Below are 23,757 nucleotides of genomic sequence, written 5' to 3'. Positions count from 1 at the left end.
AATCAGTATATTTCCTTCTTACAGACTGTCAGTTTCATTTTGGGAAATGCATATGACTAAAAATATTTCTTACCTGAAAATTTTTCAAATTGACTTTTCTTTCTAAATTGCGGGCTGTTAGGCTCGTGGGAGCAAAAAATGCTATAATTTATTGCGTCATTTTTGGCGCGAGAATTACGTTTGTCGACGTTATGACGTAATTTCCGGCGTCTTAGTTGGCGCCAAGAGTTTTCACGTAGTTGCGTCATCTATGACTCTCGTGTTTGTTGCAGACGGTTTTTGGCGCCAAAAAATGTGTCAATTGTGGGTGTCATACTTGGCGCCAGTTTTTTTGACATTATTTAAGTCTTGGTTTCTTTTTGCTTCTGGTTTCTAGAGGCTTATTCTATTTGCATTTTTTCCCATTCCTGAAACTGTCATTTAAGGAATTTGATAATTTTGCTTTATATGTTGTTTTTTCTATTACATATTGCAAGATGTCTCAGTCTGACCCTCTATCAGAATCTACTTCTGGAATGCTGCTGCCTGATGTCGGTTCTACCAAAGCTAAGTGCATTTTTTGTAAACTTGTGGTAACTGTTCCTCCGGCTGTAGTTTGTGTTAGTTGTTATGATAAACTTTCAAAAGCAGACAATATTTCCATTAGTAGTAGTCCATTACCTGTTGTTGTTCCTTCAACATCTAATGTTCAGGATATTCCTGTTAATGTGAGAGAATTTGTTTCTAATTCTATTCAGAAGGCCCTGTCTGTTATACCTCCTTCTAGTAAACATAAAAGGTCTTTTAAAACTTCTCATAAATTAGATGAATTTTTAAATGACCGCCAGCATTCTGATTTATCTATCTCTGATGAGGATCTATCTGGTTCACAAGATTCTGCCTCAGATATTGACACTGACAAATCTTCATATTTATTTAAAATGGAGTTTATTCGTTCTTTATTAAAAGAGGTGTTGATTGCATTAGATATGGAGGAGTCTAGTCCTCTTGATATTAAAACCAGTAAACGTTTAAATTCGGTTTTTAAACCTCATGTAGTTATTCCAGAGGTTTTTCCAGTTCCTGATGCTATTTCAGATGTAATTTCTAGGGAATGGAATAGTTTGGGTACTTCATTTACTCCTTCTTTAAGGTTTAAGAGACTGTACCCTATGCCATCTGATAGATTGGAGTTTTGGGAAAAAATCCCCAAAGTTGATGGGGTTATCTCTACTCTTGCTAAACATACTGTTATTCCTATGGCAGATAGTACTTCTTTTAAAGATCCTTTAGATATGAAGCTTGAATCTTATCTAAGGAAGGCTTATTTATGTTCAGGTCAACTACATAGGCCTGCTATTTCTTTGGCTGATGTTGCTGCGGCTTCAACTTTTTGGTTGGAGGCTTTAGCGCAACAAGTACCAGATCATAATGTGTATAGCATTGTTAAGCTAATTCAACATTCTAATAATTTCATTTGTGATGCCATTTTTAATATCATTAGAATTGATGTCAGGTATATGTCTTTAGCTATTTTAGCTAGAAGAGCTTTATGGCTTAAATCTTGGAATGCGGATATGACTTCTAAGTCAACGTTGCTATCTCTTTCTTTCCAAGGTAATAAATTGTTTCTCAGTTGGATTCTATAATTTCAACTGTCACTGGGGGGAAGGGAGCTTTTTTGCCTCAGGATAACAAATCTAAGGGTAAATTTAGGGCTGCTAACCATTTTCGTTCCTTTCGTCAGAATAAGGAACAGAAGCCTGACCCTTCCCCTAAAGGAACGGTTTCCAATTGGAAGCCTTCTCCAGTCTGGAATTAATCCAAGCCTTTTAGAAAATCAAAACCAGCCCCCAAGTCCGCATGAAGGTGCGGCCCTCATTCCAGCACAGCTGGTAGGGGGCAGACTACGATTTTTCAAAGATGTTTGGATCAATTCAATTCAAAATCATTGGATTCAGAACATTGTTTCTCAAGGTCACTTCCTTGGAATTATCATCTTGCTTATATCTTTCCGCCTCTAGTTCTTCTTCCAAGAGTGATTACCAAAATCATAATGGAGCGTTCGTTTGTACTGCTGGTGGCTACAGCATGGCCACACGGGTTTTGGTATGCGGATCTTGGTCGGATGTCCAGTTGCCAACCTTGGCCACTTCCGTTAAGGCCAGACCTTCTATCTCAAGGCCCGTTTTTCCATCAGGATCTCAAATCATTAAATTTGAAGGTATGGAGATTGAACGCTTAGTCACAGAGGTTTCTTTGACTCAGTGATCAATACTATGTTGCAGGCTCGTAAATCTGTGTCTAGAAAGATTTATTACCGAGTTTGTAAGACTTACATTTCATGGTGTTCTTCTCATAAGTTCTTTTGGCATTCTTTTAGAATTCCTAGAATTTTACAGTTTCTTCAGGATGGTTTGGATAAGGGTTTGTCTGCAAGTTCCTTGAAAGGACAAATCTCTGCTCTTTCTGTTCTGTTTCACAGAAAAATTGCTAATCTTCCTGACATTCATTGTTTTGTACAGGCTTTGGTTCGTATCAAACCTGTCATTAAATCAATCTCTCCTCCTTGGAGTCTTAATTTGGTTTTGAGAGCTTTACAGGCTCCTCCGTTTGAGCCTATGCATTCTCTGGATATTAAATTACTTTCTTGGAAAGTATTGTTTCTTTTGGCTATCTCTTCTGCTAGAAGAGTTTCTGAATTATCTGCTCTTTCTTGTGAGTCTCCTTTTCTGATTTTTCATCAGGATAAGGCGGTTTTGTGGACTTAATTTGCATTTTTACCTAAGGTTGTGAATTCCAACAACATTAGTAGAGAAATTGTCCCTTCGTTGTGTCCTAATCCTAAGAATTCTTTGGAAAGATCTTTGCATTCTTTGGAAGTGGTAAGAGCTTTGAAATATTATGTTGAAGCTACTAAAGATTTCAGGAAGACTTCTAGTCTATTTGTTATCTTTTCTGGTTCTAGGAAAGGTCAGAAAGCTTCTGCCATTTCTTTGGCTTCTTGGTTAAAGCTTTTGATTCATCATGCTTATTTGGAGTCGGGTAAATCCCCTCTTCAGAGGATTACGGCTCATTCTACTAGGTCAGTTTCTACTTCCTGGGCTTTTAAGAATGAAGCTTCTGTTGATCAGATTTGCAAAGCAGCAGCTTGGTCTTCTTTGCATACTTTTACTAAATTCTACCATTTTGATGTTTTCTCTTCTTCAGAAGCAGTTTTTGGTAGAAAAGTTCTTCAGGCAGCTGTTTCGGTTTGATTCTTCTGCTTATAATTTCAGTTTTTTTCATTATAACGATTAAAATTTTTTGATTTGGGTTGTGGATTATTTTTTCAGCGGAATTGGTTTATATTTTTATCCCTCCCTCTCTAGTGACTCTTGCGTGGAGTTCCACATCTTGGGTATTTGCTATCCCATACGTCACTAGCTCATGGACTCTTGCCAATTACATGAAAGAACATAATTTATGTAAGAACTTACCTGATAAATTCATTTCTTTCATTTTGGCAAGAGTCCATAAGGCCCACCCTTTTTTGTGGTGGTTATGATTTTTTGTATAAAGCACAATTATTCCAATTCCTTGTTGATGCTTTTGCTCCTTTCTTATCACCCCACTTCTTGGCTATTCGTTAAACTGAATTGTGGGTGTGGTGAGGGGTGTATTTATAGCCATTTTGAGGTTTGGGAAACTTTGCCCCTCCTGGTAGGAATGTATATCCCATACGTTACTAGCTCATGGACTCTTGCCAATATGAAAGAAATGAATTTATCAGGTAAGTTCTTACATAAATTATGTTTTTAGACAGTTTATTTCCTGTAATGTCACTTACATACAGTCATGCATTTTCTGTTTTCAATATTATTATTTTTTTTTTTTAAAGAAATGTTTTTTATTGAGGACATATCGTTAACAGATTACTTTTCTCAAGAAAAGATATATACAACATCAAAAATCAGTAAAGCATAAAAAGTAAATTTACATGTGCAGGGTTCTGTAACTGTAGACTACGAATGAGAATGTAAATTTCTCCCTGCAAGGGAGTCCTCGTTTTTACAGAGGTCACCTTTTATATATATATATATATATATATATATATATATATATATATATATATATATATATATATATATATATATATATATATATATATATATATATATATGTATATATATGTATATATATATATATATATATATATATATATATATATATATATATATATATATATATATATATATATATATAATGAACTTTCATGGGTATACAATCGTATATCATCGTTCTTCAAAGGTGTTATCCTTAGAACAACAATCCAGTCAGTGGAAGTGATTAAGTAGTGTGGTTTTAACTATAATGTTACATCACAGTTTCCTATTAGTATGGAGGGGCCCTCCGACCCCTCTCCGCTCATTATCTGCTAGTGAGGATATTGGGCATCTATCTTAGTTTCTAGGGAGGTGTGGGGGATGAGGGGCAGATGAGGGGGTTGGAAGTTGAGGTGGCTAGAAGAGGCGTATTCCTATTCATCTTCCTATTTCTGAGTGTTCAAGTGGGGGTTAGGTGAGTCAACATGGTTTCCCACAGTTCCCAAATTAGACAGTAATTGTTTAATTGCCCTTGTTCCCTAGCCACGTAAATTTCCATATTTTTGATATAGTTCACTCCCTCAATTACACTCTGTATCCTGGGGGGTTGGCTTTTTTTCCAATTTCTAGCTATTAGCAATTTAGCAGAGATGAGGATATATATCAAAAGCTTTTGCTTGGTTTTGGGGAGCTGGTCCACACCTAGGTGCAGTATGGCTAGGGCTGGGCTCAAGGTTGCCGCTAGCTCTAAGTCTTTACAGATCTTTTCGACTTTCTGCCAATAAGTCGTCAGTTTAGGGCAGGTCCACCAAACATGGATGGGGGACCCCGGTTCTCCACATTCTCTCCAACACTGTTGTGAGTGGTCAGGAAAAAGCTTCTGTAGCTTTGTGGGTACTAAGTGCCATCTGGTGATTATTTTGAAGTATAACTCATATAGAGTGACGCAATGGGTTGCTTTTTTCGTTAAGCTAATGGCCTTGCCCCAGGCATCTGGTGAAAATGTGTCCTGCAAATCTCTCTCCCATGCAGCCATATGAATTGTTTTTGGAGTAGTCTCTTCTTCAATAAGACAGTGATAATGTACTGTGAGGGGTTTATGTTGTTTGGTATTGGTTGTCCACCGTGTCTCCCAAATAGTCAGGTCTCTCAATGATCCGTCTAAAAAGCCCCAGGATTTCAACAGTGTACGGAGTCTCAGTAAGTCAAATTGGTGTTTGGGAGTTAGTGTAGGAAGGCTCAGCATGTCTCTATGCGTTCTTAACTGTCCATTGCAGTAGAAGTCGCCCACTGTGTTTATGCCCGTAGTAGCCCATGCGCTAGGATGTGTGTTAAGTTGCCCCACTAGAAGGGCCCTTATTGGGTGTATTGGTGAGGGGTGCAGGGCCACCGGTTTGTTATGACGCAGCTTATTCCAAGCTTCTTGGCATCCTTTCACTATGTTGTTAGCGACGTGAACTTTGGCTTGCCAGTGTGGGGGCAGCCAAAGCAAATCTTCTAGATAGACGTAAGCTGGTAGTGAAGCCTGCTCTAAATCTCTCCACCTTGTTGGGGGGAGATATTTACCCCATGCTGTAGCATGGGTTAGCATTGCCGCTTCATAATATTTCCGGACGCTAGGAAGACCAAGGCCTCCTTTCTCTATCGGCATCTGCAGGATGTGTGCAGCTACCCGGGGTCTTTTATCATGCCAAGTGTATGAGTTAAAGAGGGTCTGAAACTTCCTAATCAATGTATATGGGACTGGCATCGGAATGCAGCGGAACAGGTAGGTGATCTTTGGTAAGATCATCATCTTAAGAGCCGCTATTCTGCCCATCCAAGATATTTCACTATATCTTTTAGAATGAAGCTCCGAAGTGACGGTTGTTAGCAGCTTTTCAAAGGTTTCCTTGATCACCACCGACTTTTTATGGGAGAGAAAGACTCCCAAGTGACCAACTGCTTTGCAGGACCACTTGAAGGAGTAGGCAAGCTGGATCTCTTCCCGTTCATGCTGCGGAATATTAATGGAGTAGGCCTCCGTTTTGGTCACATTGAGTTTGTAATAAGAAATTTCTCCGAATTGTGCGAAAAGGGCCATTAACGGGGGGATAGAGTCAGCTGGGTCGGAAAGAAAGACCGTAAGGTCATCGGCAAATAGCGCAAGCTTCTGAGGGGTATCATGCATCTGCACGCCATGAATCTGTTTTGATTCTCTAATTGCGATCGCCAGGGGCTCAATAGCCAGAACAAACAGTAGAGGGAAAGGGGGCATCCCTGTCTGGTTCCGTTACTAATTGTGATCTTAGGAGAGCAGAATCCCAACCCTCTAACAACTGCAGTGGGGGCCGAGTACAGCGCCTTGGTCGCTGTGATGAAAGAATCCGGTATTCCAAACGCTGATAGAGTTTGAAATAAGTAGTCCCATCTCACCCTGTCGAAGGCCTTTTCGGCATCAAACGACAGGGTGAGTACAGGGAGTCCCATATCCGCGGCCTCTGAGAAGATATTTAAAAGGCGCCGAGTATTATCGGAGCCCTGTCTTCCTTGTACAAAGCCCACCTGATCTAGGTGTATAATTGTCTGCAGGTGCTTCCCTAGCCTATTAGCCAATATTTTAGCGTAGATTTTTGCATCTACATTGATGAGTGAGATGGGCCTGTAGCTAGAGCACAGTAGTGGGTCTTTACCTTCTTTGTGAATTGTGGTAATGTTTGCTTCTAGGAATTCTGCCAGAAAGGCACCTTTAGTCGCTACATTTTGGAACAGTCGGAGTAGTATCGGGGTTATGATCGGACTAAGTGTTCGATAGAACATTGCCGTGAACCCATCTGGCCCAGGGGCCTTGTGGGGTGCGAGGTCCTCTATGGCTGCTTTGACCTCTTCTGATGTGAACTGTCGCTGCAATTCGGTCTTAGATTCCTCAGATAGAGTGGGCACAGGTAGTGTTTCTAAGAATTTGAGGATGTCGCCACGGTCAGAGCTGCCAGTTGCTTCTGATATCTCAAGATTGTATAGGGAAGAGTAGTAATTAGCAAACGCAGCGCCTATTTCTTTAGGAGAGTGTACCACACCACTGCGCGTCGCTATGTGAGGTATCCTTTTCTGTAATGTGCGCATGCGTAGTTTGTTAGCTAGAAGCTTGTCTGCCCTATTTCCTTTGTGATAATACAATTGTTTGAGCCTATGTAGATTCTCTTGGACCCGGGACAAATCTCTCTTGGAGATTTCCTCCCTAATAAGTCCAATTTGACTGGCTACTTGGATGCTAGGGCTCGTTTTGTTTGTCTGTTCAAGGGTGCGAAGATCTCTATATAGCTTTGCTAAGGGTTGGCTATTCTCTTTGCGCAGTCGGGCCATTTTTTTAATAAAGTGACCCCGTAGGTATGCTTTAAGAGCGGCCCAGACCATGTCAATGTCAGTGGTTCCTGTGTCATTATGTGACAGGAACTCCTTCAGAACCTCCTGGAGCGCTGGAAGTTCTATGTCAGAGAGCCATTGTTCAGGGAGTCGCCATGGCGGCCTATTAGTCAGGGCTTGTAGCTTAGTAAAATCTAAGCAGACCATGTCATGGTCTGACCACGTACACGGTCTGATGGAAGGGTTAACAAGTTGGTCTAGAGACCACGAATCACAGAATATATGATCGAGCCTGGAATATGAATTGTGGGCTTTTGAGTAGTGTGTAAAGTCTTTCTCTGTAGGTGCTAAGCATCTCCAAGCGTCATAGAGGTTGTGTTGGTATATGAGTTTCCGGAAAGCGTTGGAGGTAGATGAGACGTTTCTGTCAGAGTGTGTCGTGATGGTGGACTGTTTGTCTTTGGCTGGGTCCCAGACCATGTTGAAATCCCCCCCAATGATTAGGTGTCCTCTTTTGATCTGTTCTATGTGTGCTAATAGTTTACGGAGGAAAGGAACTTGTTTGGAGTTAGGTGCATATAATGAGACTAGTGTGAATAGTGTGTTATTAAGTGAACAGATAAGTACCAGGTACCTACCCTCACTATCTCTTTCAATATACTCCATGGTAAAGGACAAGTCTCTACTAATCAAGAGAGCAACTCCTTTAGTCCTGCCTTCAGAATTGGAGGCAGTTTCACATACTGGGAAGTATCGGGAAATTCCAGAAACTCGAGGTTCCCCCATCCAGTGCGTTTCCTGTAGGAACATGATGTGTATTTTGTGTGCTAGGAGATATCGCTGTAGCAATTTCCTCTTAGTGGGGGAATTTAAGCCTTGCGCATTCAGCGTAGCTATACGTATCGGGGCCATTTTGGGAGTGGCGGGGGGCTACCTGGGTTACTTAGGGTGAGAAATCAGTCTAGCAGTCAAATGTGGCGGATCAGTCTTACTCTGTGAGGGCTAGGAAAACGTGATATATTTTAACTGAGAGGTATTATAAAAGGAAACCTCTATGACTGGACAAAAGTGATAAGTATATAACCGGTCTTTGCCGGTGGGGCACAGCTAATATGTTGGGGGGGAGCTAAGCGGAGAGGGGTCCATGGCCCCGCCGACTTAAAATACAGGTTATAAATCTGTGGAATGAAAAAGCATATGTATTGCATATGTACATCATACATAATAAAACATTCAATGCTGTAAACCTCATAGTATAAACATTAACCTCAACAGGAGGGATCTTGAACAGAACTAGGCGATACAACGAAAAATGGTTAGTGGTGTATCAACTACCTTTCCCTTTCTAGGTATTATTTAACTCCCTGCGCCTTGTATAGAGCCCTATTTATTATATAATCAGGCTCTTGCTAGGGGCCTGATCTGCGCTTTATCGCAGTTGGACTAACTGAGGGGGGTATTAGGGTTGTAGCCCAGGGTTTTGTGCATGACAGTCAGTTAGTTCATTAATCAATGAAGGCATTGCTTAGGTAATTAGCATGCGTCTAAAGAGGGTGGATTTCCAGAGGACATGGAATTACCTCTAACCTATAGGGTACTAACTGTGGATCTACTGGTCATAGGAGTTAGGGACTTACAGCTAAGAGTCTCAGCAAGGGTAGGTTAGTCATCTTGTAAGGTAGACGCATTTAAGTTAAGTTAAACGCCTCTATATCCCCAATGTAGGACAGGGCTTAGCAGGGGACATTAAGATATGATATGGGTAGGGTGTATATCCGACTCATGATTAAGTCCCTAGTATGGTGGGGGCCATGTACTGGTTGGGAGCACTCAGATACAAGTTCAGTCTCCTCTCAGTATCTCCTGCTACTAAGTGCTGAAGGGGACAGTATAAATAAGCTTATGGGTGTTCAATTGCCTTAGTATATAAATCTGTGTAATAGACTAACAATATGTATGTGATCAATAACTCAATACAACAAAACAACAGTTTACATGTGAGCAAGAGCAAGGAAACAAGCATGTTTAAGGTCTATGGCAATTGTCCATTACTTGGGAAAACCAACAAGCTACAGTATATGATTGCTTAGGTCTCACCCATCTTCATCCTGCTTAGCCAGCATGGTAGTCCTTAAGTATTGTAGAGCACTCCCTCCTATGATGATTCATCTTCTTCTTTCAGAGGGTACAGCAAATAGGATGAACAAAGTAAGTAAAACAAGTAGAACAAAAAGAAAACAGCTAGGCTCTCTACTTGTCTGCATCTCGTTGTGGATCAGTAGAATCTCTGCGCTTCTTGAAGGCTTCGTTGGATGTTCCAGGAGTACCAGAGGATCTTTGTGGTAGCGGCTTCCATGGTGGGGCTGACGCCCTCAGTCCATTGCTTATTTCCGTGTCGGGGGAGCGATCCCCTCCATCCGGAGGGAGCAAGTTCCACTTTTGTAACAATTCAAATTGCCTGTTGAGGGGTAGAGGCCATGTATTGGTGACTGTCTTTGGTGATAAACAGCCTTACTGGGAACCCCCACCTGTACTTCAGATCTCTCTCTCTCAGTATTTTGGTATAGGGCTGGAAGTGCCTGCGGATCTGTAGTGTGTGAGTAGAAAGATCTGGGTAAATTTGCAAACCTGCATATTCTTCAGGTAATTGCTTGTCTCTGGCTAAAGCTCTGATGATTTTTTCTCTATAGGTATAGTAGTGGAGCCTCGCTATCACATCTCTTGGTTGGCCGCCATCCGCTGTTCGTGCCCTGAGGGCTCTGTTTACTCTGTCTATGAGATTCTCGTCCCCTGTCGCTGACCCCAGTACAGCTTCAAATAGGCCATGTAGATATTTCTCAAGGTCCTGTGGTAGAACTGATTCCGGTACGCCTTTGATGCGTATATTGTTACGGCGCGACCTGTGTTCTAGGTCTGCCAGCTTCAATTCCAAATCAGTAATCTGAATGGCCAGGGATTGGGAGTAGCTAAGAAGATTGGTGTGATCTATTGCCAAGTCTTCTTGTTTGCGCTCCAGCGCATCAGTTCTCTCTCCTATGAGACCGATATCTCTATTCAAGTCGGCATGCGATCTATCGAATCTCTTAGTTAAGGAATCATGATGTGAGGTTAACAGGGATTGTATGGTTTCTATCATATTGTTGTTAGTGCTATTAGATATCTCCAGGGCCTGCGAGGCCTTTTGCTTTAAGATTGAAATGGTCTGGGTGTCTGAGGCACTCCCCGTGTCTGAGTATTCATCTTCTGATCTCACCTGGGCCATGTTAGAGCGGTGCTGAAAATGATCTACCACAGTTCTTTTTGGCGTAGCATGGGGCTTCTGCTTCCTTTTCTGGGCCTGCGACATCTTGCAATTATGGGATGCGAGACTATCAAGTGATATATGTGAGCTACTGTTGAGAGCTTGCTTATTTATTTTACATATGCTATTAAGAACCCATTAGTCGGCGGAGCCACGAACAATTAGTGTTCAATTACATGTTGTTATGGTCCATTTCCTCCATATGAAGAGGACGCTCTGGTGAGGGCAGCCTAATCTGGGAGTCTTTATATCTGGTGCCTTGGTTTACATGGACATTTATATCTGCTGAGAGAATAAAAAGTGGGCCCTTCTCTTTGAGGTGTATTCTTTATGTATGTTCAGCCTCTAATTTCCAGAGCGGGAGATATGATGATGATTGCAGCTGTGAGAACACCCCTCTCCCCAGGGTATGTGTCTCCTATTGACGAAGTGGGTAAAGGGGGCGAGGATATGACCCACCAGTAGTATCTGGTGGGAAATGGCAGGGAGGGGGGGGTAAAGCTTGCAATTGCTGGACCGCACTCGGTAAAACTTCTCAGGTTTTAATGTGGATGCGCCACCAAATGGTGGGGTCTGTCTCTGGCTCAAATTGCTTGTACAAAGGTTCCCAGTAGGGGGTAAAGCAGTCTACAAGGCCTACTCTTAGGCTGTGTGAGTAGAAGCTATCCAGCTATGTTTTCACTTCCAAAAACGGGTGTCCCAAGTGCGGACCTACAACTGGTAAGTATTTGGGGCTGTACAGTGTAGCGATGTTGTGACTCACCCAGATCCTTATGCTGCGATCACGCTGCCCAATATGGCGGCCGCTCGCGCCAAAACTATAGGCTCCTCGGACCTGGCAGAGCAGACAGCCCCAAATGGATGATCGTCCAGGGGAGCCTCCCGACTCCTCGCAAGGTACCCCCGGTGTCGTCGCAGCTGCTCTGGCTGATCTCCAAATGTCCGAGGCTGCCGCGATTGCGATCTGGCGGGGTAAGTATCGGAGCAAACTCCTGTGGGTCACTGGAGGTTGGGAGAGAGTGTGTCCACTTCAGCAGCCACTCCGGAGCGGAGCCCCGACCCTCCGGAGTCGTGTGCTGTAGTCAGGCTAGGCAGAGACGCGGCTTCTAAGTTGTGAGCGCTGGAAGTCCGGCGTGAAATCAGTACTCTCAATCTTTCAGGCTGCCTCAATTAAATGGGTATAATCTTGGGACCAGTTTGATCTTTAAGTAGCGTGTTGCCTTTTGCAGTAGTGTTAGGCAAAGTTTGCTGGTTTTTTAACCCCAAATAGTTAAATATTAAACTTTTCACGGGAGAGCTCTCTGGATGTGCTGCTACACAGCTCCGTGGCTAGCTACGCCCCCCTGTTTTCAATATTATTTTTTCAGGAAGATAAAAAAAAAACATGTTTAACATTTTTCATTGCTGTGCTTTCTTATGTTTAATTGAAAGTTTATAGTTTCCCCTTTAAAGGCTTTGTAGGTTTTTGATCATGTGATCACATGGTGATGGTTATTAATGAAATGCAATCTTACCCTCTCTCTTTTACACTGTTTATCACAACCATGATTGATCAGTGTTTTCTCTGTCGTATTGCTTTGACTAAAACACAATAAATCGATGATCTATGTCATGTTTTTGTCTTTTTCAGTTGATCATACTAGAGTTATTCTTCATGATGGTGATCCCAATGAACAAGTATCTGATTACATCAATGCCAATACTATAATGGTAAGTTAAAATCCCCTTATTTTAATTTTTTATACAAGTCTAAAGCTGTGCACAAATAGAAATAGTGGGGGAATGTATAAAGTGTTAACATATTTTCCCCTATTTATTACAGCCTGAATTTGAAACAAAATCCAACAACCTTAAACCCAAGAAGCGTTATATTGCTACTCAGGGATGTCTGCAGAATACGGTGAATGATTTCTGGAGAATGGTTTTTCAGGAAAATTCCAGAGTAATAGTAATGACCACAAAAGAAGTAGAAAGGGGAAAGGTAAGGATTTAATGTATTAAAGTAATTTTTTTTAGTGAGGTGTGTACATATATTTCTGTCTTCCGGCATTCAGTGCTGAAAAAAATGCTTACTGCTTGTCTATGCAAATGTGATCATTTCAACATTTCTTTACCGGTATTAGATCTTCATTCTACATATACACAGACACACCCCAGCCTTTTAATAAGAGACAATATACATTTTGTTTGTGTGTTGGTTATACCTGCTTGTTATATATGTATTTTAGTAAAATACACACATTTACACAAAGACTCAGCGCACTAAAACTTTATTACTACCAGATAGACCAATTAGTATATTTCTTTTTAAAGACACGATGAGTCCATGGATTTCATCCTTACTTGTGGGATATTCACCTCCTGGTCAGCAGGAGGAGGCAAAGAGCACCACAGCAGAGCTGCTATATATAGCTCCTCCCTTCCCTCCCACTCCAGTCATTCTCTTTGCCTACGTTAGTGATAGGAAGAGGTAAAGTGAGGTGTTAGTTATAGATTCTTCAATCAAGAGTTTATTATTTTTAAAGTAGTGCCAGAGTGTGCTGCTTTGTTCTAGGGTGTAGCCGTAGTCCATATCAGTCTCTACAGTAGAGCTTTTGGTGGCTTTAAAGCAATGGGATCTTGTGGGACATAATTCTCACTGCGCCTCCCATATTCTGTTGCTGCCCTTACACTTATGAAAACCTAAGGTGTATTTACTCAGAAATCTTTTTTAATTGCAGGTCCATGGGAGGGAGAGGACTCTCACACCTGGAAACTGCCGTGCTGCCAGGCAGAAGATGAGGTAAGTGCTAACTTTATTTCTGGGGGTAAGAAAACTCAGAATAAGTTGGAGCACTTTACTTTCTTTATTCAGACCTCATGTAATAATGGGCCCCTTCTAGGGGTTGAAGAAATATAGTCTCCTAGCGTGCTAGGGGTTACTTGGGCAGTATGGAAGGCACTGGGGCTAATTGTGACTCTCCTTTTCTTGCGGTTCTCACTAATAGGTAACCGACCCGGAGATTTCATATGTGCTGTAATGCACAAGCTCAGTGTGAGGGGGATTCCCTTTTTACATTTATCAGAGGAGACAAGGGATTCGATGTACTGTAATGCAGAGACTCAGTGTGAGGGTGCTTTTCTGTTAGATAATAGACCATGCAGCTTCCTAATCTATGACGGCTCAGTTAGTTATTTCTCCCATATCAATGGCTAAAAGCCCGGGAGTTGACTATTGAAATGCCCACGGAGGGCGGAGCTGGTCTGTGTACTGTATTGCAGGATGCGAATTAGGTGTAACGGTGCTGTTCTAATAATTTAACATATTAAGCTCCATGGCAATAGTTAAACTACCTAAGAAGGGAGATAGATTGCCCGGTTTGTTATTTATCCCGGTAACTTAGCAAAGACAAACGGGAACAGCACCCTTTTTTCTTAATGCTTCCGGTTATCGGAAGGACCTGGGATTTTATGTCGGTATTTGCTCTTAAAATTAAAGCGTTTCAGCTGAGTCACAAATTTGCATAGAAGGATTGTCAGACTCCACAGCTGGGTTCATCTGAGTTGTAGAGGGGGTTTACATTTGTCTGCCTCTTGTTTTTCCTATGCAGCCAATTTAAGTAAAGACAATATACCTTACAAAGTGTCTCCTTTATGTTATTGCAACTACCAATCTCTTTCCTTGTTCATCTATGTTGTAAAGAGAACTTTCATAAGGGGATTGAGAATTTTTTCCCTCAAGTGTTCAAAATTTTTTGTTGCCCACACATGCACCAAAGCACACAAAAGATAATGTTACTTTATAATTTAAAGAGACAGTAAAGTTTTTTATGTGTCAATTTTTATTATAAATACTCCTTCTAAAGCGATTGCTTTTTAGGAGTCCATTGACACTGGTCAATCCATGCCACATAATTCTCATATAGTTTCCCCAAAAATTTTTCTGACCCACATGCAGTGCTCTGCAGTTCCTTACAATTTTCATATGGAATTGTTGCACAAGACATTGCTTCTTTAATGTACATAGTGATGTCTATTAACAGCAAGGTTAACATACTAATTGGATTGTTTCTGCACACAGAAATAAGAAGTTACTTTTAAAAAAAAAAACATTTTTAAAGTGACAGTAACGTTTTTTTGTGTCAATTTTTATTAAAAAATTTACACTTTTTTTTCTGAACCTTCTCCTTTTAAGGCGTTTGCTATTTGGGAGTATGTTGACAATGGTCACTTTGTGACACAAACCTATAGTGTCCACAAAATGTTAGGGCCCACATGCAGTGCCCTGTGCTTCCTCTCATACTCCGTCCGGAGTTTTCTCTGCATCTCATGCATTCTTTGTTTTTCCCACGTGGAAGCTAACATTACTAGAGGAATTATTTTCAACTTTAGCACTATACCGGTGTAATCTATCCTAGTGCGTCCAGTAAGTTATAAGGAATGGAAAAGACTGCTTTCCCTATACTTAAAGAGATGTTTCCCATAACCGACTCAGCTAAGGAGGCTGGGCAAACATTACCTAGGGTGAAAGGAGTAGTTTCCAGCTTAGCTAAGAGAACTACTAAACTACTATATCCTTAGAGAATAGTTGGATTTTTCAAAGGTCCTATGGACAAAAATTGGAAAAGCGATGTACACCGGGGCTTACAATCGCATCCAGCTGTGTACTTTACTACCGTCATTAGTGCGACGGCATATTGGTTTGATGTGTTGTCTGATGCTATTAAGTCAGAAACTCCCCTGGATAAAATCCAGGATAGGATAAAGGATTTCAATTTGGCTAATTCCTTTATTTCAAATTCTTGCCTTAAAGTTATCAAAATGGGAGCATAGGTTTCAGGTTTCTCTTTCCCAGCTCACAGAGCCTTATGGTTAGATCCTTGTTATACAGATGTATGCTCTAAGTCAAATTTTTTAACGATTCATTACAAGGGGAAGGCCTTGTTGGAACCTAGCTTGATGGATATAATCTCCTTTGAAATTTTAAAGAATTTAAAAAAATAATAAAAAAATAAGGATCCAATTAGCCTGCTGTTGAATCAAAGACAGCATGAAGGACATGTCCCCGATCCGGGATTGGATCTTGTAGGGGGCAGACTTTCAGCCTTCATTCAGGCTTGGTTTCGAGATGTTCAGAATCCCTGGACAATGGAAAATAGTGTTCCAGGGATTCAAAGTGGACGGGTTTCTGCTTTCAAGATTCTCTGCAGATCACGGAGAGGCGTTCTTACACTGCGTAAGAGACATCTCAGACCTGGGAATGATTGGTCCAGTTCTAGTACAGGTACTGGGTCTGTTTTTTTTTATACCAATCGGTTTGTGGTTCCCATGGGAACCTTCAGACCACTTTTTAGATCTGAAGAGTCTAAACAGATTTTCCGTCCTTCAAGATTGCAACTATTCGTTCCATTCTTCCCTTGATCCAAGAGGGTCAATTTATGTTTTTAAGGGCGCGTACATTAATGTGCCATTCACAAAACGCTTCCAGTTTGTGGCTCTTATTTTCGGTCTTGCCTCAGCTCTCAGAGTTTTCACGAAGGCTCTTGGAGCGCTGTTGGCGGTGCTTCGATTATGGGGCATTGCAGTGGCGTCCTATCTGGACAACATTTTTAGTCCAGGCGCCAACTTTACAGCTAGCAAGATTTCACACAGATTTGGTGTTATCCTTCCCGTGGTCTTACTGGTGGAAGGTGAATTTGGAAAAGAGTTCCTTAGTCCCATGCACAAGGGTAATTTTTTTTTTTTTTGGAACCATTATAGATTCCATATCAGTTAGATTTTTCTGACGGAATGTCAGGAAATCGGAGATTATCGATACTTGTTTAGTCGTTCAGTCCATTCCTTCAGTGGCTCAGTGCATGGAGGTAACCGGGCTGATGGTGGCGGCAATGGACATCATCCCGTTTGCTCGGTTCCATCTCAGACCTCTGCAGTTTAACATGCTCAGGCAATGGATCGGAGATTATACAGATTTGTCTCCTCGAATACTACTGGAGCAGGAGAGAAGGTATTCTCTTCAATGGTGGTTGTCTCTGGATTATCTCTCCCAGGGAACTTGTTTTTGCAGACCATCTTGGATATTTGTGTCAACAGACGCCAGTCTTCTAGGGTGGGGAGCAGTCTGGGGCCCCCTACGGGCTCAGGGGGTTTGGACTCAACCAGAGTCTTATCTTCCTATAAACATTCTGGAGCTGAGAACGATCTACCATGTTCTTCTGGCCTGGCCTCAGTAGCCTCGGTCCAGTTTATCAGGTTCCAGTCGATCAAAATGACGTCAGTGGCTTTCATCAAGGAGGAACGAGGAGTTCCTTAGCGATAACAGAGGTAGCCGAGATTATTTGGTGGGCGGAGGCCCATTCTTGTCATCTGTCAGCGATCCATATCCCAGGGGTGGACAACAGGGAGGCGGATTTTCTGAGCAGACATACTTTTCATCCGGGAGAGTGGGAACTCCATCCAGAAGTGTTTTCCAACCTGATTCTCAAATGTGGTCGGCCAGAGTTGTATCTCATGGCATCTTGTCATGATCCACTTTGCTCCTGCGTGGCCTCGCAGGATTTGGTATGCAGATCTGGTGGGCATGTCATCCCTACCACCTTGGAGACTTAGGACCTTCTCATTCAAGGACCCTTCCTTCACCCAAATCTAGTTTCTCTGAAGCTGACTGCTTGTAGATTGAAAGCTTACTCCTATCCAAGCGGGGGTTTTCTGATTCGGTCATAGAGACCATGATCCAGGCTCGTAAACCTGTGTCTAGAAAATTTTTCCACAAGACATTGAGTAAATATCTTTATTGGTGTGAATCCAAGAGCTACTCATGAAGTAGAGTTAGGATTCCCAGAATTTTTTCTCCAAGAAGGATTGGAGAAGGGTTTATCGGCAAGTTCCCTAAGGTGTCAGATCTCTGCCTTATCTATTTTGTTACTCAAACGTCTGGCGGATGTCCCAGGCGTTCAATCCTTTTGTCAGCTTTTGGTTAGAATCAGGCCTGTGTTTAAACCAATTACTCCTCCATGGAGTCTGAACAGTTTTATTTTTTGTTGCCATTTCTTCAGCTCGAAGAGTGTCTGAACTTTCGGCATTACAATACAATTCTCCTTACCTTATTTTTCATTTGGATGCGGTAGTTTTACGTACTAACCTAGGGTTCCTTCCTAAGGTTGTTTCAAACAGGAACATTAATTAGGAGATTGTTGTTCCTTCCTTGTGTCCTAATGCTTCTTCTCAAAAGGAATGTCTTTTGCACAATTTGGACGTGGTCCGTGCTTTGAATTTTTATTTTTTTATTTTTTACAAGCGACTAAGGACTTTCGTCAGTCGTCTTCCTTGTTTGTAATTTTCTCTGGAAAACATAAGGGTCAGAAAGCTACGGCTATCTCTCTTTCTTTTCGGCTGAAGAGTATCATCCGTTTTGCATATGAGACTGCTGGACAGTAGCCTCCTGGAAGAGTTACGGTTCATTCCACTAGGGCTGTTGCTTCCTCATGGGCATTCAAAGATGAGGCTTTTTCTAAATTTGACAAATTTGATACTGTGGTTGTTTTTGGGAGAAAGGTTCTTCAAGCAGTGGTGCCTTTCGTTTAGGTTCCCTGTCTTGTCCCTCCTTTATCATCCGTGTACTCTAGCTTTGGTATTGGACTCATCGTGTCTTTAAAAAGAAAAGAAAATTTATGCTTACCTGATAAATTTATTTATTTTTAGACACCATGAGTCCACGGCCCGCCCTGTTCTTTGAGACAGGTTATTAATTTTTGTGAACTTCAGACACCTCTGCACCTTGGCTTTTCCTTTCTCTTTCTAACTTCGGTCGAATGACTGGAGTGGGAGGGAAGGGAGGAGCTATATATAGCAGCTCTGCTGTGGTGCTCTTTGCCTCCTCCTGATGACCAGGAGGTGAATATCCCACAAGTAAGGATGAAATCTGTGGACTCATCGTGTCTAAAAAGAAATACATTTATCAGGTAAGCATAAATTTTCTTTTTTTCTTTATTTCCAGCTTTCTTATCTTGTATACATTTGTAGAAAACAAAAGATATATTAACAATATTGCATTCATTTTACATATGTGACCTTTAAAACTGTTTGTTTTATTAATCTAAATAATGGTATAATTTTAAATGACAATCTTAGATAATTTAAAGATCATTTAACGATAAATAGAAATGTACAGCAGATAAATCTTTTATTTTAAACTGTGTCCACTACATAATTATAGAGATTATTTAAATTTCTTTTTTAAGACACGATGAGTCCACGGATTATCACCTTCTGGTCAGTAGGAGGAGGCAAAGAGCACCACAGCAGAGCTGTTAAATAGCTCCTCTCTTCCCTCCCACCCCAGTCATTCTCTTTGCCTACGTTAGTGATAGGAAGAGGTAAAGTGAGGTGTTGGTTTTAGATTCTTCAATCAAGAGTTTATTATTTTTAAAGTAGTGCCAGAGTGTGCTGCTTTGTTCTAGGGTGTAGCCGTAGTCCATATAAGTCTCTACAGTAGAGCTTTTGGTGGCTTTAGAGCAATGGGAACTGGTGGAACATAATTCTCACTGCGCCTCCCATATATTGTTGCTGCCCTGCCTCTGGAAAACCTGAGAGATTCTAACTCAGGACTTTATCTTCATTCTCAGGTCCATGGGAGGGATAGAACCTCTTAAACCTGGAGTCTGCCTTGCTGCCAGGCAGAAGATGAGGTAAGTGCTGTCTTTATTTATGTGGTACAAGGAAATCTCAGAAAAATTTAGGGCACTTTATTTTATATTTTTTTCACAGAACTCATCAAATTGGGGCTCCTTTTCAAGGGGTTAACATAGATGCATTCTCCTAATTGTTTTAGGGGACACTTGGCAGATTGGACGCTGGCACTGGGACTGTATGGGACATGTGAGTCTCATCTCCCGGCGGTTTTATAAAATACATAGCCGACCGGGAGGGTTCATACTGACTGACTTTTTTGTATTGTGCAGAAAGCGTGCTCAGTGTGAAGGTGTTTGCTATTAGAGAGTTAATTTGGGCATAGCAGCTTCCTAAGGCATAGGTAAGGGAGCTAAGCAGTCTGTTATTTTGCTCCCGGTCGTTTAGCTTAATAATAATGGCGACCGGGAGAGGACTATTGAAACGCTCACGAGGGGCGGAGCTTGCGTGGCACAAATTTGGTGGCGCAGCACTTATTTAGTTCTTCCGGTTATCGGAAAGCAGGACTAGTAGATCCTTTTGTTTGCGTTTAGGTTCCTCTTCCCTTACACTTCCGGTTAGCAGAGGGGGCTGGAAACAGTGTGTTGCGCTTGCGCTGTCAGATTTTTAAACAGAAGGTCTAGTAGGCACTTCAGCGGGATTATGCTTAAGTGTAATGGGGTTAACAAGATACTTTGGTAGTATGCCCTACTAAATAAAAAGAGTTTTCAAATTTAAATTTTAAAGAAACAGTACCGGTCTTTATATGTTTTTTGGATAAAGCCAGTTAAGACCTTTATGAGATTAATCATCCATACGTCAGTCTGATGGTTCAAGAAGACCCTACAGTGCAGGGTTATCAGTTTTAAAGTATCCACTTCTGTTATTAAATGAAATACTGAAGGGAGAATGTGGCTTTACTATACAATTCCCTGTTCTTTTTCGTGAGAACTTTTCTATAGAAAAGAAAAGGGATTCTCTTTAAGTGCCCATAAAATATTACAGTCCACCTGTGCAGTGCCCTGCGCTTTCTTCACCAACTCCATCTGAAGTTATTTAGCAAGGCATCGCTTCTCTAAGGTATTTGGCGATATTGTTTGCTTTGTCTGTTTTTCCCAGGCTGCAGAGAGAACGCTACGATACGCATTTAAAGTGCATGTACATGGAAGTATAACCAGTGCACAGTCAAAGCCTTCACTGGAACAGTGAGCGATGCGCATTTAAACCGTGCTATATTAAGGTCAGGACTTGTATAGAGAGGCTGTTTGACTCCTCAGCTGGGTCAGGCTGAGGGGTAGACAGAGTTAAGCAGTACCGGCAATTCTCTCATACATGTTCATCCATGTCTTACCACGTAAATAAAAAAAAAATAAAATAATGTGTTACCCTTTAACATTTTGCTTGCTATATATTAATTTTTATTAGCAACAGGTTAAGCCTTTAAGTATTCTGCCATATGTGAGGCAGATTGATTAAAGAAGTGTACATTAATTTTCCTCTCACACATGCAGTGCCCTGCGGTTCCTTGCAATTTCCATCTGGAATTGCTGCACAAGACATCGCTTCTTTAATGTCATGGCGATGTCCGTGAACTAAGAAGTAACTTTCTTTCATGTAATTAGCAAGAGTCCATGAGCTAGTGACGTATGGGATATACATTCCTACCAGGAGGGGCAAAGTTTCCCAAACCTTAAAATGCCTATAAATACACCCCTCACCACACCCACAATTCAGTTTTACAAACTTTGCCTCCGATGGAGGTGGTGAAGTAAGTTTGTGCTAGATTCTACGTTGATATGCGCTCCGCAGCAAGTTGGAGCCCGGTTTTCCTCTCAGCGTGCAGTGAATGTCAGAGGGATGTGAGGAGAGTATTGCCTATTTGAATGCAGTGATCTCCTTCTACGGGGTCTATTTCATAGGTTCTCTGTTATCGGTCGTAGAGATTCATCTCTTACCTCCCTTTTCAGATCGACGATATACTCTTATATATATACCATTACCTCTGCTGATTCTCGTTTCAGTACTGGTTTGGCTTTCTACAAACATGTAGATGAGTGTCCTGGGGTAAGTAAATCTTATTTTCTGTGACACTCTAAGCTATGGTTGGGCACTTTGTTTATAAAGTTCTAAATATATGTATTCAAACATTTATTTGCCTTGACTCAGAATGTTCAACTTTCCTTATTTTTCAGACAGTCAGTTTCATATTTGGGATAATGCATTTGAATTAATCATTTTTTCTTACCTTCAAAAATTTGACTCTTTTTTTCCTGTGGGCTGTAAGGCTCGCGGGGGCTGAAAATGCTTCATTTTATTGCGTCATTCTTGGCGCTGACTTTTTTGGCGCAAAAATTCTTTTCCGTTTCCGGCGTCATACGTGTCGCCGGAAGTTGCGTCATTTTTTTGACGTTATTTTGCGCCAAAAATGTCGGCGTTCCGGATGTGGCGTCATTTTTGGCGCCAAAAGCATTTAGGCGCCAAATAATGTGGGCGTCTTATTTGGCGCTAAAAAATAAGGGCGTCGCTTTTGTCTCCACATTATTTAAGTCTTATTTTTTCATTGCTTCTGGTTGCTAGAAGCTTATTCACTGGCATTTTTTCCCATTCCTGAAACTGTCATTTAAGGAATTTGATCAATTTTGCTTTATATGTTGTTTTTTCTCTTACATATTGCAAGATGTCTCACGTTGCATCTGAGTCAGAAGATACTACAGGAAAATCGCTGTCTAGTGCTGGAGCTACCAAGCTAAGTGTATCTGCTATAATTTTTGGTATCTGTTTCTCCAGCTGTTGTTTGTATTGCATGTCATGACAAACTTATTAATGCAGATAAAATTTCCTTTAGTACTGTTACATTACCTGTTGCTGTTCCGTCAACATCTAATTTTCAGAGTGTTCCTGATAAACATAAGAGATTTTATTTTTTAAATCCATTAAGAAGGCTATGTCTGTTATTTCTCCTTCTAGTTTACATAAAAGTCTTTTAAAACTTCTCTTTTTTCAGATGAATTTTTAAATGAACATCATCATTCTGATACTGATAATGGTTCTTCTGGTTCAGAGGTTTCTGTCTCAGAGGTTGATGCTGATAAATCTTTGTATTTGTTCAAGATGGAATTTATTCGTTCTTTATTTAAAGAAGTATTAATTGCATTAGAAATAGAGGATTCTGGTCCTCTTGATACTAAATCTAAACGTTTAAATAAGGTTTTTAAATCTCCTGTAGTTATTCCAGAAGTGTTTAATCTCCCTGATGCTATTTCTGAAGTAATTTCCAGGGAATGGAATAATTTGGGTAATTCTTTTACTCCTTCTAAACGTTTAAGCAATTATATCCTGTGCCATCTGACAGATTAGAGTTTTTTTGGGACAAAATCCCTAAGGTTATGGGGCTGTCTCTACTCCTGCTAAATGTGCTACTATTCCTACGGTAGATAGTAATTCATTTTAAGGATCCTTTAGATAGGAAAATTGAATCCTTTCTAAGAAAAGCTTACTTATGTTCAGGTAATCTTCTTAGACCTGCTATATTTTTAGCGGATGTTGCTGCAGCTTCAACTTTTTGGTTAGAAGCTTTAGCGCAACAAGTAACAGATCATAATTTTATAGCATTATTATTATTCTATAACATGCTAATAATTTTATTGGTGATACCATCTTTTGATATCATTAGAGTTGATGTCAGGTATATGTCTCTAGCTATTTTAGCTAGAAAAGCTTTATGGATTAAACTTGGAATGCTGTTATGTCTTCTAAGTCAACTTTGCTTTCCTTTTCTTTCCAGGGTAATAAATTATTATTTCAACTGTTTCTGGAAGGAAGGGAACTTTTTTACCAAAGGATAAAAAATCTAAGGTAAATTTAGGTCTAATAATCATTTTTCGTTCCTTTCCTCACAATAAGGAACAAAAGCCTGATCCTTCATCCTCAGGAGCGGTATCAGTTTGGAAACTATTTCCAGTTTGGAATATATCCAAGCCTTATAGAAAACCTATAGCCAGCTCCTAAGTACCCATGAAGGTGCGGACCTTATTCCAGCTCAGCTGGTATGGGGCAGATTACGTTTTCTTCAAAGAAATTTTGATCAATTCCGTTCTCAATTTCTGGTTTTAGAACATTGTTTCAGAAAGGTACAGCATTGGCTTCAGTTAAGGCCTCCTGCTAAGAGATTTTTTCTTTCCCGTGTCCCAGTTAACACAGCAAAGGCTCAGCATTTCTGAAATGTGTTTCAGATCTAGAGTTGGCTGGAGTAATTATGCCAGTTCCAGTTCTGGAACAGGGGCTGGGGTTTTATTTTTTCTCTTCATTGTACCAAAGAAGGTCAATTCCTTCAGACCAGTTCCGGATCTATCAATATTGAATCGTTATGTAAGGATTCCAACATTCAGTTTCTGTAGGACTGTC

General features: G+C 40.9%; 1 protein-coding gene across 2 annotated transcripts in view; it reads left to right on the top strand.

The window, feature by feature from the left end:
• The window catches only part of PTPN11 (protein tyrosine phosphatase non-receptor type 11), a 147,177-nt gene that overhangs the window by 55,907 nt on the left and 67,513 nt on the right, over positions 1–23,757 (top strand). For both annotated transcript variants that reach the window (XM_053701697.1, XM_053701696.1), the window contains exons 8-9: positions 12,338–12,417; positions 12,530–12,688. In XM_053701697.1, the coding sequence (XP_053557672.1) occupies positions 12,338–12,417; positions 12,530–12,688 (239 nt within the window). The remainder of the gene's footprint in view (positions 1–12,337; positions 12,418–12,529; positions 12,689–23,757) is intronic.

Source organism: Bombina bombina, chromosome 2, assembly GCF_027579735.1.
Source record: "Bombina bombina isolate aBomBom1 chromosome 2, aBomBom1.pri, whole genome shotgun sequence".
NCBI classification, from domain to species: Eukaryota; Metazoa; Chordata; class Amphibia; order Anura; family Bombinatoridae; genus Bombina; species Bombina bombina.
This window is presented reverse-complemented; position numbering and strand designations above follow the sequence as displayed.